General features: G+C 47.4%; 1 protein-coding gene across 1 annotated transcript in view; it reads left to right on the forward strand.

Moving 5' to 3' along the window:
* The first annotated feature begins 6,631 nt into the window (after positions 1-6,631).
* The window catches only part of PINX1 (PIN2 (TERF1) interacting telomerase inhibitor 1), a 66,674-nt gene continuing 58,993 nt past the window's right edge, over positions 6,632-14,312 (forward strand). The window contains exons 1-2 of the mRNA XM_051812287.1: positions 6,632-6,658; positions 12,538-12,647. Coding sequence (XP_051668247.1) covers positions 6,640-6,658; positions 12,538-12,647 — 129 coding nt within the window. The 5' untranslated portion in view covers positions 6,632-6,639. The remainder of the gene's footprint in view (positions 6,659-12,537; positions 12,648-14,312) is intronic.

A 14,312-nucleotide genomic window follows, 5' to 3' on the forward strand; every position in this document is an offset into this window, starting at 1 on the left:
TCCAGGAAATTATGTTGATTTCTGCTTTTCCCTCTGGCAGTGGACAAGGAAACCAATTGCTTGCCCCCATCCCTAGGAGCCTGCACTGGAGTTCCTGTAGGCTTTTCGTTTCTGGACCAAACAAGTCCAGTTCCTCCAAACTCTTCCTCAGACTGTCTCCTAATCATCTGGCTGTGTCCCTTCCTTTCCACTCTGCTCCATATCTGGTTCATCTCTGATTTCCTTAAGTGCAGTGCCAGATATGGACATGGAATTACACACATGGCTTTTCCATCTCCAGGTTGGAAGAAATTATCCTCTTCCATCTCAGGTAATGTGGTCCAGAAAGAAATTTGTCCTTTTGAACCGTATTTTTACTATAGGTTCTCATTTCAATTGTTATTTTCTAGCTTTATTCCTTCTTCCTGTTTTATTTACTCCTCAGTGTTGGTGCCTTCTGGTCATTCCCACTTTCCCCTCACAGCTGTTGGCTGGATGAAAAGTCTTGCTCCCTTAGTCACCAAAGCCAGCTTCATGAGCAGAGACAAAAATTGGGTTGGTTTGTGGAGAATTGCTCCCAGTGAGCCATTTAGGTGGGTTTTCATCACTCTGTTGTCCTCCAGTGGCCAAATATTGAACCAGTTATGTAAAAACTTCTGCAGGGTTTTCTCAGGGACTGGAGGCAAGGTAACTCATCCATGATTCCCTGACTCCACCACTCTCCTCTCTCTCCCACAATATTCATTAGTGATTCAAGGGCTGTTTCATGACATTTCACAAAATTTCCAGGCTGAGCTTTTCCCAAGTTACAAAGTGGACACGTCAGCCCCCTCTTCCTACCCCCAAGCCTGCACCGTTAAATGGAGCTGCATATTCGATCAGGATTTGGGGTAAGATTGAAGAAACATGCAAATCCTTTGGTGTCCTGACAGTGCTTCTTATGGGCTTGTTACCACCTCACCTACATCAAGGTGAGATCAAGGCCAGGCTGGATGGGGCTTGGAGCAACCTGGGATAGTGGAAGGTGTCCCTGCCCATGGCAGGGAGTGGAATGAGATGATCTTCCAACCTAAACCGTTCAGTAATTCTATGATTCGGAACTGGCCAAGACTGTCCCACTTTCCTCTTAGCTCTCCTGCAAAGTATTTACAGAACCTCTGTTTGCTGGCAGTTGCACTCTTTGATGGATTTCATCCTCATCTGTGAAGACTCTTGGCCAGTTTATAGATTTTGCAGTTCTGCTCTATGTCTTGTTTTCCAGTCCCTTCCCCAATCTCATCTCCTCTCAGGATAGACTGATCCTTAAGGATTTCTAAGCCTGCCTCCACTGTCTCTTAAATGAACCTACCCAAGGCTGTTGCCAAGCCCTGAGCTGCTGTCCATGTCCTTGGGATCCTCATCTTCACCCCACCTGAGAATTACACCCTGGCTTACCTTTCACGCCTGCTGGCTCCCACTCTTTGGCTTCCTGACCTTTGTACTGGTCTGTCTGGGATCCACTGGTGCCCGGCCATGACAAAAGCTCAGAGCAATGATTCCAACACAGTTTCCACATAGCCCAGTCAGGAAATCTGATCACCAACACACCAGTCACAGCAAAGAAAACATCCACACTGTGCCCACTGATGTCGAGCCTCTCAGTAGCACTCAACTCTTCAGCACTCCTTAATATCTGAAAATATCTCCATGAGAAACACAAGCTGTTAGTACCTTGACTTTCACATCATGTCTGTGCCTCATTTTGCCTCTCTTGGTGACCAGAGAAACTGAGGCTGCCCCATCCCTGGAAACGTTCAAGGCCAGGTTGGACGGGGCTTGGAGCAACTTAGGATAGTGGAAGGTGTCCCTGCCCATGGCAGGGGGTGGAATGAGATGAGCTTTAAGGTCCCTTCCAATCCAAACCATTCTGGAATTCCATAATTCTATAAACCATTGCTGCTCTTCCATCCTCTTCCTACCTCCTTTCTCTGTTTGGATAACAAACTGCTTACAACAGGACTTCAGTGTCACATCCCTGGAGGTGTTCAAGGCAGGACTGGACAGGGAACGTGTCCCTGCCCATGGTAGGGGGTTGGAATGAGATGGTCTTTAAGGTCCTTCCACCTCAAACCATTCTATGATTCTGTGGCTCTCTGATCCCACAGAGCCCAGGCTGATGAAATAACGACAACAAGAGCAACAGTAATAATGAAAACACACTGCACTCATGGAATGGAAGGAAAATTATCTGAATTTCCATCTGCTGCCTCCTTTGCCCACGCTCCCTCCAGCGTTGCCTGCCAGCCACTGCACAGCACCGCCGAGCCCTTCGCTGGCAGCATTTCCAGGAGCAGCAGCCCCTCGCCTGGAGCCTGGTTGTGCTCCTCGCCTGCCCCAGTGGCTGTTCTCTGAACCCCTCGTCTCCTGGCTGCGGGCTCTCGTTCTGACATCCTTTGCTCCGTGGGTCAGACGTTGTTAATCTCTCACTCCCTGCCTGGCACTTGATGGGCGGCTCCTCTGCTCGGCTCTCACAGCCTCATACCAGAGCTCACCTCTAATCCGAGTGCTCCCTCGAATCAGCGTCCTAAATCAAACCTGTCTTTTCCTTTTAAGTTCTCCAGGCAGTCCTTGTCCCTAGTGCTTCCATCACACCTCTCCCAGGACTCCCTCAATAAGAATTTTTAGCCTGGCCTCAGGCCATTTATCACACAACAGAGGCTGATTTGCCTCACAAATGACTTGTTGCACGGCCAAGATTCACATCTTATTTCTTTACTTGTTTTTCTCCTCCTTTTTCCCCCCACTTCTCTTTTCCCGGTCGCCCCTCCTCTGCCTCCTGCCTGTCCCATGCCTGAGGATGTGACATCCTCACATCCCCCTGGTTGATGGGGCATTTGAATGGGGCACAGAGAGAAGAAAATGCGTTTTGATTGGTGCTGTTTGCTCCTCATTTGAACTCGGGGCGGTGCACTCTGGTCCAGACACCTCTTGCAGGCTCTAGTCTTAGCAGACCTGAGCCCCACCTGTCAGTGTCTGTCTTCCCAACAACTCCAAAGGAATTATAGCACGTCCATGGATCCCACACCAGTGTCCTCAGGTAGCCAGAGACTGGTGTAGAGCTTTTAGTGGCACTGGCCCACTGCTGGTGGCACAGGAGCTGCCTGTCAGCTGGGAAACAGTTCTGTCCCTTCTGCCTTCCTTCCACGGGTCTCCACCAGGTGGAATGGGGTTGTTAAGGTGAGTATCAGGCTCAGATGAGCTTCCAACCCTCCTTCAATTACCTGCTGTTTCAATTCCCCTGTGTTGTTGGCTCTGTTCATCCCAGCTGGATCTTTCCCTGAGATCCCAACACTTCAACCTGCGAGTGGCATCAAAGGAATTCCCCAAAGCCTGTGGGGACTCTGGAGCTGATGCTGACAGAGCAGGGATCGATAGTGACGTGCCAGGAGGAAAATGCCCTGAGCCCTGAGTGATCTTTGCAGGGCTGGCTGTCGGGAAACACTTCTTTTCAAGTAAGACCCTTGGGAGGAATCTCTGGAGAGTTCTGAATGAAATGCCTACCAGGCATCTTTATCCCTTTATTTTTTTCAGAGAGGAGCTACATTTCAACCTCTCCAAGTGCACTGGAAACAGGATTTCAGGCCATTTTCTCAGATGGCTGTACTCACCCATAGCAGCTGTTATTTCTCTTGGAAGAAAATACATAAACAAACATATATATATTCATCCATATATTTTTCTTTCCTGTGACACCAGCTTTTACTCAGGAGTGTAATTAGGAAACACAACACTTGCCCCTGGATGGAACCTTTCCCTTTACACACATTGCCTAATTTCACCGCCCCTGTGCATATTCATGGACTTAAATGTGTTTTAAACTATTAATTTGCAAGAACTGTGTTTACCTCTGTGTAAAACAATTTGGACCTTGACCTCAAGCCTCCTGTTAAGCAAATATTAAATTATAATTAAAGCAGGTACAATCTCCTTTGTGTTTTGAGTTGTGGTTCTTTGCAAGACAGGAGTAAGAGCTTTGGAACTAGAAATGCTCTGATGCAGTTGAATATTAAGTTTCAAAACCAAACAAGACATGAATCTGAACCTCAGGGCATCCTTTAACAGAAATTACTTCAGATTTTCCACCTCCAGTGATGTCTTTATAGAACAGCAAAGCTGATCCAAACGTGTGGAATGCTGCTACCTATTGGAATGATCAAATATAACACTCAACTCTCAGCTAGAAGATTTAAACCTCTCCAAAATAAAAAAATGGAGCAGAATTTGGCTGATGTGAAATGGCTCACACAAATGACCATTCAAACACTCAATGGACGGGTGACAATACAATTTAGTCGATGTAAAAGATACCTTGGAGGAAAAATGGAAATGAAATTAATGGAAATGGATGTTAATGCCAGGAGGGGCAATTTGATCGGGGAATACAGGTAGAAGGATGAGGGAGGGGAGGATCCATCACCTCCTGTTTCAGATACAGATGACAGCAAAGAATGGCCACTGCTGAGAATCCCTGGGTGGTGATGGAAGGGGAGGAGGAGACTCCCTATAACTCCCTGATAGGAGTTTGGAACCAGGTGGGGGTCAGGATTTGCTCCCAGGGAACAAGTGATAGGGCACAAGGAAACTGCCTCAAGTTGGGCCAAGGGAGAGTTAGATTGGATATTAGGGAAAATTTCTTCACTGAAAGGATTGTCCAGCCCTGGCACAGCTGCCCAGGGCAGGGGTGGAGTCCCCATCCCTGGAGAGATTCAAAAGCCACGTGTGGCACTTGGGGGTGTGGGTCAGTGATGGCCTTGGCAGTGCTGAGGGATGATCTCAGAGGGGTTTTCCAACCTTAATAAGTCTGTGAAGATCCCTGTGGGTGACCTGTGAGCACTAGAAAGAGGACAAGGTGACACAGAGCTGGTGGTGAGATGACAGTTCATCCCTTAGGAAGGCAGCAGAGCTGATGGGATTCCACTAGGGTTATCCAGAGAATCAGCTGGGCTCCAAAACCCCCTCTGGGCTAGAAGATGGGCACCGGGAATTCAGGTTACAGAGCAGGTAAGGGAGGTAGAGTGAACCCTGTCCTAGAGTGCCTAAGCAGGTCTCTGCTGGATATGAATTTTTTCAGGACAGGACAAAAAGAAACCAAAGAAGGCTCTTCCATGGTTGATTCTGATCTCCAGGGATTTCCTCCTGGTGGAAAACATTAAGTGAAACTTTTGAAAGGGAAAAGACTTGTCTCTCAGGTCATGAAGGACCGGGAGGTATTTATTTGTTTTCACATCAGTCAAGCCTGATGAATCTGACCTGAAAGTGCAGAGAACTGGCAATAAACAGTGGGGAGAACAAACACTGTGAGGATTCCTGACAGCTGGATATGGCCTTAGAAGAGCATGAAAGCACCAGATTGATACCTTACTTTAAAGAAGGGAGTGGGGCAGCCAGAGCAGCCAGTTTAATAGGAACGGAATATAAACTACCCCTTCTCTGAAAGGGATATTAAAGAACAAAATATTACACTCGGATACAAAATGTAGCCAAAGAGAAAACACAGGAATCTGCCTGCAACTCCAGTTAAGTGCTCTGGAGAACTCAGCAGTGCGTGGCAGGTTTTGGGTGCTGTTCTTCTAATAAAACAAACTGAGGAGTAGCTAAAAAAACAGAAAATATGAATGACAAAGGGCTCAAAAATAAGATCTGCATGAAAAGATTGCTGAATAGCAGTGGTTTGGTTTAGTGAGTAATCAAAGAGGGGTTGGTTCAGTCTTCAAATACAATTTGTTGCAGAAAGGAAAAAATCCTCTTCTTCCACATCAGAGGTGGGTAAGACAAGAAGCACTGAGGTGATATTGTAGGAGGGAATATCTGTGTTCATAACAGGATCTTTAAACACTTTGAAAATGAGACTAAAGATGTAATTTGCCTGAGGATACTTCAGTTTGGAGAGGGACTTTTACAAGGGCCTGGAGTGACAGGACAAGGGGGAATAGCTTAAAACTGCCAGAGGGCAGGGTTAGATGGGATATTGGTGAGAAATTGTTCCCTGTGAGGGTGGTGAGGGGCTGGGATGGAATTCCCAGAGAAGCTGTGGCTGTCCCATCCCTGGAAGTGTCCAAGGCCAGGTTGGATGGGACTTGGAGCAAGCTGAGATAGTGGAAGGTGTTCTTGCCCATGGCAGGGGGAGGATCTGGGTGATCTTTAATGTCCCTTCCAACCCAAACCATTCCATGACTTTGTGAAGTTGATGCTCTTTGACAACTTTAAGGAGTTCACCGATGGCAAGTTGAGCTTTATCACAGCAGGGCGGGCAGAGGATGCTGCACAGGGCGCCCTCGGTGTACATGTCCCTTTTCGCATTCCCTCCCACGACAGGAAGATTTGGGGAAATTCAGGGACATTCACACCCTCAATTCCCTGGAATATTCAGACTGTCCGTGTCCCATATTTTCGACCACGCACCGAGCGCTGCTCATCCCTTCCCCCTGGCCGCGCGGGAACACCCCACACGCAACCTGAGCCGTGTTCTAACGCATTTATTAAAATTTTAGCAAGTTTACACCTTCTTGTTTTCATTTTGGTGCCCGCTGCGCTCGCCTGTTTCAAAAACTCTCTAACGAGACGCCCTTTTTGCGCGCCGGAGATGACAAAAGCCCCTGTGGAGGGAGGAAGGCCCCCAAGATGGCGATGCTGGCGGAGCGTGAGTGGCGATCCCGGCGGGAATGCCCCGGGAATGTCCCGGGAGTGGGGACGGGGAGCGGTTCCAGACCCGCCCCACAGCCCTCGCTGAGGGGCCCGGGCCGCGCTGCCCCTCCCGGGGGGTGCGGGGGGGGGTCGCGGTGCCGGATAAGGGGGCTCAGGGGGCTCCCAGAGTCAAGGGAAGGGGGTGCAGGGGCTGGGAGAGGCGGGATGGGGGGGTCCCTGTGCCCGGGAAATGGGGTCTGGGGGTCCCAGGGTCAAGGGAAGGGGGTGCAGGGGCTGGGAGAGGCGGGATGGGGAGGTCCCTGTGGCCGGGAAATGGGGTCTGGGGGTCCCAGAGTCAAGGGAAGGGGGTGCAGGGGCTGGGAGAGGCGGGATGGGGGGGTCCCTGTGTTGCCCGTAACAAATGAAAACACAAACCAACAGAGTGCCGGTTTATGCGGTGCTTTATTCGGGGCCCCGGGAACCTGAGGACTAGCGTCCCAAGTCAGGATTCCGAAGACCTCTATTCTCAGTTCAGCTTTTATACGCAAACAAGTTTACATGCTGTTTCCACGGCAAAACAGTTACATTCAGTTACAAACAAGCTCATAGCAGTTTCTACAACAAAACAGTTACAAGCAAGCTCATACTTCATACTGATAACAATTAATAATCATCTATTCTAATCATAAATCTTACTTAAGCTGTCTTACCCCTAGAAACTGATTAACAGACCCTTACCACATCCCAGGTAACAAATCATTATATACATGCTTGACTAACTCCTTTGATTGTTGTTGCCATCTCTTCAGCACATTCCATGCTCACAAACAAAGTTGCTAACTTACTACTTTAAAGTGTTGCTTTCTAGGCCTACTCTCCTACTAAGCCTTAGCCATTCTACTACTAAATTTGAATTATTCTGCAACACCTGTGCCCGGGAAATGGGGTCTGGGGGTCCGCAGTGTTGGGGAAAGGCGGGTTATGCGGCGGAGAGGTCCGGGATGGTGGGGAAAGGGGTTCGGGTGTTGAAGAACGGGGAGCCTGGAGGGTGGAAAAGGCAGGAATGGGGGTCCAGGGAGTCTTGGAATCAAGGAAATGTAGGGTTCGGGTCTGGGAGACTCGGGATGGCTGGGAAGGGGATTCAGGAGGCCTTCGGTATTGAAGAACGGGGGTCTGGAGGCTGGGAAAGGCGGGAATGGGAGTACAGAGGGTCCCTGTGTTGGGGAAAGGAGGGTCGTGGGGTGGGGAGAGCCCGGGCTGGACGAGAAGGGGGTTCAGGGGGTCCCTGGTGTTGAAAAACCTGTTGTCTGGGGTTTGGGAAAGGCGGGAACGAGGGTCCAGGTGGTCCCAGTCTTAAGGAAAAAGGAGATCTGGGGTCTGGGAAAGGCAGGAATGAGGATGTAGGGGTCCCAGGATCAAGTAAATGGATGGTTGGGGTCTGGGAGACCCAAAGTGGCTGGGAATGGGGTTCAGGGGGTCTAGGGTCTGGGAAAGGCAGGAATGGGGGTCCAGGCATTCCCAGTGTCAGGGAAAGGAGAGTCTGGGGTCTGGGAGACCTGGCATGGCCAGGACAGGGTTCAGGGGGTCTCCCGTGTTGAAGAACAGCAGGTCAAGGGGCTGCAAAAGCCAGGAATAGGGTCCAGGGGGTCCCAGGGTAAAGGAAATATTGGATGAATATCCTGTCTGGTAGCTCCCAGGTATAGAGAGAAAGAGAAAGAATATAAAGATAACTCTTGTCTCTGAAGTTCAGGAAACAGAATCTCTCAGGGCTGTCCAGAGTAGGAACTACAAACGTTTGCTGCCAAGTTAAAAGTGCATTCCAAGTAGTCTTTTCTGTTAAATGTAAAACTCTGTATGAGTAAAAACACGACTCAACTGTATTTTTATGTAACAGGACTAATATTCTCATCCCTGAGTATTGTTAAGATTCTTAGGTGCTTTCAGTAAACTTACTGCTGTCAAAACACCCTTAAAATGAGAGCACAGAGTCTAGTGAATTTGTTTGCTTGACTGCAGGAAATAGGGACTATAATGAGGAGTTAAAAATTATGGTTTCCACTGGAAAATACGGGTGTGAAGTGAGGAAAACAAAATTACGTTTGCATATGTGATTTTCTGGTTATTTTAGGTGTAAACTTTGGTACCATTTTTTCAGGATTTGTTCATTATTTTAATTGGACACTGCACATGTCAGTAATCGTAGAGTAATGTGGGGTGAAAGGGACATTTAAAGCTCATCTCAGTCCACCCCCATGCCATGTGCAGGGACACCTTCCACTATCCCAGGTTGCTCCAAGCCCTGTCCAACCCAGTCTTGGACACTTCAGGGATGGGGCAGCCACAGCTGCTCTGGGCAACCTGTGCCAGGGCCTCACCACCCTCACAGGGAAGAACTCCTTCCCTGTATCCCATCTAACCCTGCCCTCTCTCAGTGGGAAGCCATTCTCCTTGTCCTGTCCCTCCAGACCCTTATCCCAAGTCCCTCTCCAGCTCTCTTGGAGCCTCTTTAGGCTCTGGAAGGGGCTCTGAGGTCTCCTGGGATCCTTCTCCAGGTGAACACCCCCAGCTCTCCCAGCCTGTCTCCAGAGCCTTGTCTTTCCTGTGAGCCCCAACCATCCATGGGCACACAGCAGGGGTTTGGATGGGAACTTTCAGAAATAATAGTTAAAAACACGCTCCAGGCCCAGAATTAGTCATGGTAAAAGGGTTTAATAATGTATCTTTTTCAAACTGTAGGATATCAGTGAAGGGGTTGAGTTGTCCAGCCCTGGCACAGCTGCCCAGGGCAGGGGTGGAGTCCCCATCCCTGGAGGGATTTAAAAGCCGTGTCGATGTGGCACTTGGGGGTGTGGGTTAGTGGTGGCCTTGGCAGTGGTAGGGAATGGTTGGACTCGATGATCTCAGAGGGTTTTTCCAGCCTGAATGATTCTGTGGTTCTATAAAGAAATGGCAGTTTTCTCCACTGGATGGTGCTGCTCGCCCAGGGTTGCATCACTTTACAAGCAGCCCAGAAGGTTGGTGTTAAATTATGAGCTGAATCTTTTAGCTGGAAGTTAGTGCCTTGTTTCCTTTCTTGCTCTCAAGACATCGGTGAACAAACATTTCTGATAAATTATTGACTAAACATTGGTTTTTGTTGTTTTCTTGGAAAGGGAGGATGATTTTATGCTTCCTGTAGGTGGCATGGAGCTATTTCCAACTTCCTTAAATTATTCTCTAAAGGTGTAAGCAAGTTTGTTTGGGGTTTTTTCCTGCATTTGTCTTATCCTGTGTAAAAATAAGAGTATGTCAACCTTGTAGAAATGTGACAATTAATCCCACAGTGGTAGTTAAGAAGTTTGAAATACATGGATTGCAAGTGCTGGGAAAGGGAAGGTCTCAATTTCAAGCTTAAGGAATATTTATTACAGGTGCCCTTGTGTTTTTTGTTACAAATGTTTTGGGAGTGAAACATCTCAGAGGTTTCTGCACAGGGAAATATTCAGGAAAAATAATAGAAAGTGAATTTTAAGGTGGGTTAGTTGGACTACCTCAAACAACTCAATTTGGAAGTTAATTTAAATTCAACCATTCAGTTGTCATGGGTCACTTCACTGTGCAGACAAATCATTAGAAAGATGCAGTGGTTTGACAACTGTAGGAGTTGGGATCTGCAAAGTCACCACCCAGGGAACTGGTAACAGAGAGTGTAAGAGAGCATGGCCATCCTTAAAATGTTGTTAAAAATTAAACAAAGGCATTGAATAGTTTTTGATGGCTGAGTGAGGGAAAGTTGATGTTAATTGAGAGATTTTAGAGGTAGAGATGAAGAAATATGATTGGAAAGGAGGGCAGCTGCTCAGCTGGGCAGCATGACCTCTGGTAGAATCCTGGAATCAGAGTCATTAAGAATGGAAAAGAGCTCTAAGATCATCGAGTCCAGCCATTCTCCATCACTGGAGAATGTCCCCAAGTCCCCAAGTACCATATCCACATGGCTTTGAAATCCCTCCAGGGATGGGGACTCCACCAATACCCTGGGCAGCTGTGCCAGGGCTGGACAATCCTTTCCATGAAGATGTTTTTCCTTAATATCCAGCCTGAACCTCCCCTGCCACAACTTGAGGCTGTTTCCTCTGGTCCTGCCCCTTGTTCCCTGGGAGCAGACCCCGACCCACCCCCCCTGGCTTCCCCCTCCTGTCAGGGAGTTGCAGAGAGCCAGAAAGTCCCCCCTGAGCCTCCTTTTCTCCAGGCTGAGCCCCCCCAGCTCCCTCAGCTGCTCCTGCTGCTCCAGCCCCTTCCCCAGGTCCGTTCCCTTCCCTGGACATGCTCCAGCCCCTCAATGTCTCTCTTGTCTGAGGGGCCCAGAGCTTCCCCCAGCACTGGAGATGCCCCAGCAGTGCCAGCACAGGGACAAGCACTTCATTGGCCCTACTGCCACATCAGGGCTGCTCCAAGCCTGTGGAGTTGCTTCATTTGTTGCTTCCCCACCTTTTGTTGGCAGCACAGGCAGGACTTGGAGTAGATGCTGCTCTGAAGGCTGCCTGGTGGGAATAATCATAGAATCCCAGAATGGTTTGGTTGAAAGGACCTTAAAGATCATCTCGTTCCAACCCCCTGCCATGGGCAGGGACACCTTCCACTACCCCAGGTTGCTCCAAGCCCTGTCCAGCCTGGCCTTGGACACTTCCAGGGATGGGGCAGCCACAGCCTTTAAGGTTAATAAGTTGTTTCCTGTGCAGAAGTGAACGAAGCAAAGGCCTTGTTAACTCCTCTCACAGCTCTTGTTCATTTAATCCGCTGTAAAATCTTTTTATGGATCTTTTTGAGCTTCAAAGCTTTGGAAGTTTGTTAAAAAAAGCCCCCACTGTGCATCTGACAGTGCTGGTTCTTTAAGAGCAAAACTAAACAGGGCACGAAATGAGTCAAACATCCCCATAGTATTCAGTCCCTCTGGCCCAGATCCCAAATCTGGTGTTTTAGGGCACGATGACTTCCTGATTACGTTGAAAACACCTCAGTGAGTTTGGCTTCTCCCTGACTTTGTGTGGCCTTGGGTGAACGGGTCATTTTTGATCCCCCGTTTCCCATGGTGGTTAATGAAGTTTGTGATCTTCCTGTCTCCCATCCTTTGTTTGTCTTGTTTATTTAGGTTCTCTTCCTGCCTGTGCTTAGGTGCACACTTGAAGTGCCTTGTTAACTGAGCTGGCTTTTCCTCCTTGATTTCCAGGAAGCTATTCCTGGTGGGAGAGGCAAGAACACGCACATGGGCCTGGGGGACTGGAGTTTCTTTAGGAATCTGCATAGGACAAAGGAGCTTTGATTCTCCTTTGGATCTCTTAACTCCTGCAATAGTTTCTGGTGGCTTTTCCCAATAAATTTCCCAATAAGTTTCCTAGTAAACCATTCTTGGCAAATCCAGAAGCTGAAATCTCATTAAAACTTCTGTGTTGTGGTTAAAAGGGAGACTGGATAATGGATTTTGTCCAGAACTGGGAAAGCTGTAATCACCTCCCCCGTAGATTTCCAGAATTGGAGCAAATATGGATTTTAGGCCTGTACACTTACATGGTAATCCTTGAAGCCTTCCCTGAATTGCAGCTTATCCCTAGGGACAACAGCTTCCAACTTTGGTGTTTGGAACTAGTGATCTTCAAGGTCCCCTTCCAACCCAAACCATTCTGTGGTTCTGTGATATCAATTTTCCTTTGGCATTCTTCACATTAATAATTAATATTTTCACCGCCCTTTTTTTGTTATCGTTGGGTTTTCTGTTAAGTAAACTTAACCCCCCAAATATATTTGTCCTGCTGTAGGTTCTGGGGATTTTTTTGGCAATGGAGAGCTGGAGTTGAACTGATTCAATACTGTGAAAATGTCATTAGAGCCTGTTTGAACTTTTCCTCCCTGTCCCAGCCCGGAGAAAGCAGAAGTGGTCCGTGGATCCACGAAACAGCGCTTGGAGTAAAGATGACTCTAAATTCGGCCAGAAGATGCTGGAAAAGATGGGCTGGTCCAAAGGAAAGGTGGGATCCAAAGGAGAGTTCTGTATCTGAAGGGTCTAAAACTGCCAGGGAGCTCTGATTTGTCCTCCTAAGTGCACAGAGAATTTCAGCAATGTTGGATTTCTATGCTTTGTTGCAAAGGCCTGTTTTTGACTCTCCTGCTTTACAGTTTTTCTTCCTTCTTTGGCAAGTTAATGTCCCCAAATAGGAGCAAGAGTTGGCACATTTAATTAGGCAATGGTTAAAGTCTTTTAAGTTACTGGTATGCTCTCAGTTTTCTCCCTACTTTTGATTTAAAGCAACTCCAGGACCTGCTTTAATCTTTCACTTTTTTTAAGTGTTCTGATCTGTTCCTCGAACCCCCAAAATGCAGCATTCTGGGAGCTGAATCCCTTCCCAGCTCCAGCCAGTACCTGTGGGTGAGGGCACTGGTTTCTGGCACTAAGAATAACCTCTGGGTTATCCTGCAAACTGCTCAGCTGCCCCTTAAAACCACTTTTAATTCCACAGAGATGCCTCAGCAAAGCTGAGATTTGGGCCTGCACATCAGCGTGTTTAGTGCTAAGAATGCCCACAAAACCCCCACTACCTTTATTTAATTCTCCTCCTATATTTTCTCACCCAGACTTTCTTTAACAGAAATAAAATTAGGATCATTCTCCATCCTGTGAATGCTTTAAAGCCTGTTCTCACATTTCTTAGTGTAGCTGCTGTTACTTCAGTTGCCTCACAACAGGTTTCCCACTTGAGCTGCTGGATCTTCCTTTCCAATGGTTACAGCTGAGCAAGAAGGATTTCTCTCTCCATTCCACTACAAACTCAAACAAATGCAACCTCACCTTGACCAAATTAATGGACAAAAGCCCATCTCTGCAGTGCAATTAAGCTGCTTACACTAGTCCTGTCATCAGTTGTATTGGAATTGGGTCAGGGCAGGATGTGTGGCTGAGTGGCCTGTTTGCTTCCACACTTTTTTTTTGGGTAGCAGGAGTTTCAAGGCAAATTTTCCACCCCAGGGACCAAATGAACTCAAGTGGATTTGTAATAGCAACAGCCTTTTTTTCAATATGTCTCATTCCTTTAAATATTAGATATCCCAGGATCTCTCCACAGGGCTTTTCCCCATTGCTGCTCCACATCCATGTTCATTAAAGCCAACACACTTGGCTGGTAATTTGTTACTGGTGACAAATTAGGCAAAAAGTAGGTGAATACCAGGAATAAAGTTATAAACCAAATGCTTTGTCTTTTATTTTTTTAACCCTGATCATACAGTTAAGAAAGATAACACTGGACCTGAGAATTGCTTCCCAGATTTGAATGACTGTGGGTTTTAGGATAGAGAATTCCCACAGTTGTTTGCTCCAATATTTCCATCAAATTATGAGTGTGAACGAGGTAGAAAAAGTTGTTAATGTCCTGATTCTCCCCTACCCCTCCTCTGTTTCCCTCCCTTATAAACTTGTTTGGGATTATACTGTCCATGTGGATCTGCCTTCCCAGTGACAGAGGTATTATCTTCTGTATATGTAGTGTCTTGGTTTAAAACAGTAAACACTCTGGGCTTGCTTAGGAATGTCAGGTGACTTCCTGATTAATCACCCAACTGCTTAATGTTGTTGCTATTTTAGTGTTTATAATACTTTGCTGGAGGCTTAAGTAGTAAATTTTGAAAACTGAGTATCT

Source organism: Manacus candei, unplaced genomic scaffold, assembly GCF_025592945.1.
Source record: "Manacus candei isolate 608988 ecotype Guabito, Panama unplaced genomic scaffold, ASM2559294v1 h1tg000007l, whole genome shotgun sequence".
Classification (NCBI taxonomy): Eukaryota; Metazoa; Chordata; class Aves; order Passeriformes; family Pipridae; genus Manacus; species Manacus candei.